Here is a 4,946-nt window from a genome sequence, read left to right on the forward strand (position 1 = left end):
CCAATCAGCAACATCAGAAGTGAGCTCTCAATAAAAGAAAGAACCAGACTGGCAATATAAGGGAAGCTACTAGTTTAAGGGCAGAAGTACCAAAAAAAGTAAGGATCTCTGGTGTGATATATTTGAGTGTGTTGGGTAAATCAGGATACACAGTATCATATTTGATATCTGTACAGATTAAGTAATCAACCAAAGTCCTCAATTCATCTTCTGCTTTCTGAGGTAATTTTGATATGCCATAGCTTTCGCATGGCATTTTTCACTTCTGCATTCCTCAGTGTGTAGATGAGTGGGTTGACAAGCGGTGTCCCAATAGTATAAAACACGGCCATCATCTTGTCCATGGGGTAAGTGGTTGGGGGGCGTGTATATGTGAATATACAGGGACCAAAGCATAAGACTACTACGATGATGTGAGAAGTGCAAGTAGAGAGAGCTTTTTTCCTCCCTTCTGCACTGTGGTTTCGCAGGGAATGCAAGATGACAATGTAGGAGATCATCAGAATCACAAAACTGCTTGAGCAAATGGCACCACTATTAGAAACCAACAGTAGGTTGATCTTATAAGTGTCAATGCAAGCAAGTTTCAGCAAGGGCTGCAAATCACAGCAGTAATGATCAATCAAATTGGGTCCACAGAAGGGCAATCTCAAAGCCAGGATAATCTGGGCTGTAGAATGGATAAAAGATCCAATCCATGCCAGAACAATTAGGATGGTGCAAACCCGCTGGCTCATGATGGTTGGGTAATGTAAGGGCTTACAGATGGCCACATACCGGTCAAAGGCCATGAGGAGGAGGACAAAAACCTCCATGCAACCAAAGAAATGCAGTGCAAAGACTTGAGTCATGCATTCATTGTAAGTTATGATATTTTTTGCAGAGAGTGAATCCACAATTAGTCTGGGGGCTGTGGAAGTTGACAAGCAGGAATCAGCAAGGGACAAATAAAATAAGAAATAGTACATGGGGCTCCCAAGTGTCCGACTGGACTTGATGGTCACAATAATAAGCAAATTCCCAACCACAGTTCCCAAATAAAAAATGAAAAATATTACAAATACCGTTTTCTTTTTCATAGGATCTTGGGTCAATCCTAACAGTATGAACTCAGTAGTACTGTTATTTTGCTGCATTATTTCAGGCAAAGTGGAGAAAATGCAGGTTAGAAATAATTAATCTGCAAGGAAGCATTCTGTGAAATGAACACTCCATATTTGGAGGTTTAATCCATATGTTTGATCATTGAAGTGCCACTACCAGTGTATTATCCACCATTCATGTTGTTTTCTCCTGAATAAAGTGGAAACCACTATATTTATTCACAACTTATTAACTTGGTTGCTTAGGAAACAAGAAATATATCAATAACTATAGAGACCTGATTATTCAGGCATAATAAACATTAATTTAGAGGATTCGATAGAAGACGGCATCTTTCTGAGCTGAATGTGTTTTTTCAGTTTCTAGCAAGGACCTATTTGGATACAAGTCTACAAAATAGGGAAAATTCATCATGATTTACATAATGCACTTTCACACTACTACAACATAGTAGGTTAGTAATAAAGTATCTTACAATAAATATTCTGAACATTCAAGTATCATGTAGAAACATTTGATAGTGTTTTCCTTAATGAAACCTAAAAGAAAGAAAGAGAGAGGCAGAGAGGACAAGAGATAAACCATCAATATTTTAGCAGTGAATATTCAGTCAATTGGTCAGTCCATTGTGAAACATATTTTTTAATCTGTTACCTCGACTGAGTTTATTTCACTGTTACTAATTCTTTTTTTCACTGTTAATAATTCTTAATAATTTCTATTTTTACAGTTCTAAATTCAGTTTCTTTTTTTTGTATATTTTTTTTCATTGGAGTTCGATATGCCAACATACAGTGTAATACCCAGTGCTCATACCGTCAAGTGTCCCCCTCAGTGCCTATCATAAAACATTTTACTTTTTTTTTAATTTTAAAAATTATTACTTTTTTTGAGAAATCACTGACAGAGAATGAGAGAGAGTAAACATGACTGCAGTGGAGGGAGGAGCTGAGGGATGAAGTTTAGCCTTTCTCCTGAGAAGGGAGTTTGATACAGTGTTCGATCCCTGGACCCTGAGATCATATCTGGGGCATAAGCAGATGTTTAACCAAGAGAGCCACTTGGAACCCCTAAAACCTTGTTCTTTTAAAATTATACATTATTGCATTAAATTATTAGATATAATAGTAAATTGTATACATACATATCAATGTATATGTATATATATTCATTTATTTATATGTTGCATTTTTGGAATAGAAGTTAGGAGGATGACCTTCTCCATAATATATTTCATTTGGGAGTTCAAATATGCCATAGTCATGCTGCATTAAAAATAAAGCTTTAAAAACCTAATCTTTGTAGATTGTTTATTAATCTCCTTGGCATAATACTAGTTCATACAAACTGTCTTCTGACATGGGCTGCGGGAAAAGCAAGATCTCCAGGGCCACATGAAAGTTTAAGTGTTTGAGAAGGTGGGTGAGTCAGCTGTAGAGCCAAATCTGGACTCAGGGACTCTACCACCTCATGCCCCAACAACACTGCCATTCACTACAGGTTCCACTGTAGTTTCAAGAGATGGCAAATACGTTCTTTGTCCAAATCCAGCAAAGAGGAATGAAATCTTGTTCATGGTATCTAACAATTAAGTATTATAAAAGCATTATCTATCTATCGTTCTATCAGTCCACCTATTGATCTATCATCTATATAGATCAATAGGTGGACTACCTATCTACTACCTATCTACCTATCTACCTATCTACTTGATAGAATTATAGTTCGAGACATTTGTATAGTTCACATAATAATAGAAGAGTGGCATACATGAAAGAAGCAAAATAAAGAAAGTAATTTTTATCTGTTCACTGCTGATTTTAAGCATCTAGAAAGAAGTACATATTAATAATAAGTATTCATAAAATGAATGAAATATTTAAGAGAATTTACTATTGATACAACCCAATATCTTTGGTCCTATTCAATACTCAGTTACCACTGAAAAAGGCTCCTACTTCATCCAAAGTAAAATCATCATCTCCGTGGAGTATTTTCTGGGACACTCAAATAGGTATTATTTCTATTTGATTATCTCTCCACCAGGAGCTGCTGTCCATTTCTTTTATTTCAACTTCTCACATTAGATTGTAAAACACTTCTAGAAAATTCTCTAAACTTTCTATCTTTCCACAAATGTAATACATAAAAACGTGTTAGGTGTGCACTGTAGCATTGATCAGATAAATTTTCTCTGAGTATTAAATACAAGTTAATCCCCAACACAAATCTTACCAGTTTTGATAAGAGCTTATCCAAAGGTTAGGATGTTCAGTCATCCTCTTTTCTTCTCAAGAAAGAAAAGAATTTCTCACTCACATGAGAATTAAAAACAAAAAAAAAAAAGTGTTCTAAAATTCTGTCTGAGCTCTTTGCTGTCACTGAGGCTCAGGTTCTTGCCTGCATGCCAAAGATAAAGTTGGTCTTGATTTCATCCCACACCTTCTGAAATCAGCTCTCACATGGAATTTTTACTGGGAAATGCTTCTCTTTTGCCTTTCCTGCAGCAGCATTTAAACAGGAATGATGCATAATATAGGAGTCTGGGGAAAGTCATTCCCTAAAGTGTCCCTTCTCTTTTAATTATAGCACATGAACTAGGTGTGTTAAAGAACTTAAAGTTCAATATATATTAATAGATTATTGGAAAAAGGTGATCTCTTCTTGTAATTAAGGGTGTTTAATAGGGTCATAAATAATATCTTTTGAATAGAATGAAAAACCTGTGATTACATAGTAATCTAGAGTCCTGGACTTGATATCTGATATCATTATTCAAAAAAATGAATTAATACTTCTTAAAAAAATGGCTGTTTCAAAAGATAAAAAAAAAGAAATGGCTGATTCTAAGTTTTGGGCAGGGAATGTACAAGATGAATTGGAGTATCTTGTAATGCTAGAAGGTAAGGATGCTAACACATTCACACACATGCACAGTCATTCACACTGTAAGGAGAATATTACAAAGGGACACAAGAGCCAATGGAAATCCCTCCCACTGCCCAGTGCCAAAAACTGGAAAAATATATTGAGTAACACAATCAATGACACTAAATTGAAATGTACCTCATTGTTTAAAAAATCCACAAGTTGTTATTGATATGACCACTTAAATAAATAACTAATAAATCAGAGGCAATAGACAAATCTCACATTAAAAAGAATTTCTGGGCAGCCCTGGTGGCTAAGCAGTTTAGTGTCGCCTTCAGCCCTGGGTGTGATCCTGGAGACCTGGGATCGAGTCCCATGTCAGGCTCCCAGTATGGAGCCTGCTTGTCCCTCTGCCTATGTCTCTGCCTCTCTCTCTCTATCTGTGTGTGTGTGTGTGTGTCATGAATAAATAAATAAAATCTTTAAAAAAAAAGAATTTCTAATGATTTTGTAGGTTCCTCTCAAAGGGTTATAGGATAACTCTCAATCTCTTATTTGTGGGCTCTACCCAAGTTAAGTTCCTTCCAAAAGTCACATTTTGGGATGAGGAAGGGGGAGTAAACCTACAGAGGAGAAATCTAGCAACACCACCTTAGCCAGGTGATCAGGCTAAAAGCAGTGGTGATGAGTCACACTGAAAGTATGTACCTACTGGTATGATGTGATGCAAATGGCACTTTGTCTCAGTAACCTTTGTCCCATAACCCACAACCCAAGTCTAATCCTGAGTACAGTACCAGACAAACTCCATGTGAAGGTTTTACAAAATGTCAGAATAGTTCTCCTCAAAACTGTCAAGTTCATCAAAAACAAACAAAAAAAAAAAAGTAAGGGGACCCCAGATTGCTCTGTTGGGTAAACCTCCCACTCTTGTTTTGGCATGATCTCAAGGTACTGGGATCCAGCCCGAG

General features: G+C 36.4%; 1 protein-coding gene across 1 annotated transcript; it reads right to left on the reverse strand.

Annotated features, from left to right (window-relative positions):
* Positions 1-203: 203 nt before the first annotated feature.
* Positions 204-1,136, reverse strand: LOC112668750 (olfactory receptor 4C11-like). The gene has a single exon (XM_025461307.3). It carries the CDS (start codon positions 1,134-1,136, stop codon positions 204-206), a length of 933 nt encoding a protein of 310 aa, XP_025317092.3.
* Between the last annotated feature and the right edge of the window lie 3,810 nt (positions 1,137-4,946).

Source organism: Canis lupus, chromosome 18 (assembly GCF_003254725.2).
Source record: "Canis lupus dingo isolate Sandy chromosome 18, ASM325472v2, whole genome shotgun sequence".
Taxonomy (NCBI): Eukaryota; Metazoa; Chordata; class Mammalia; order Carnivora; family Canidae; genus Canis; species Canis lupus.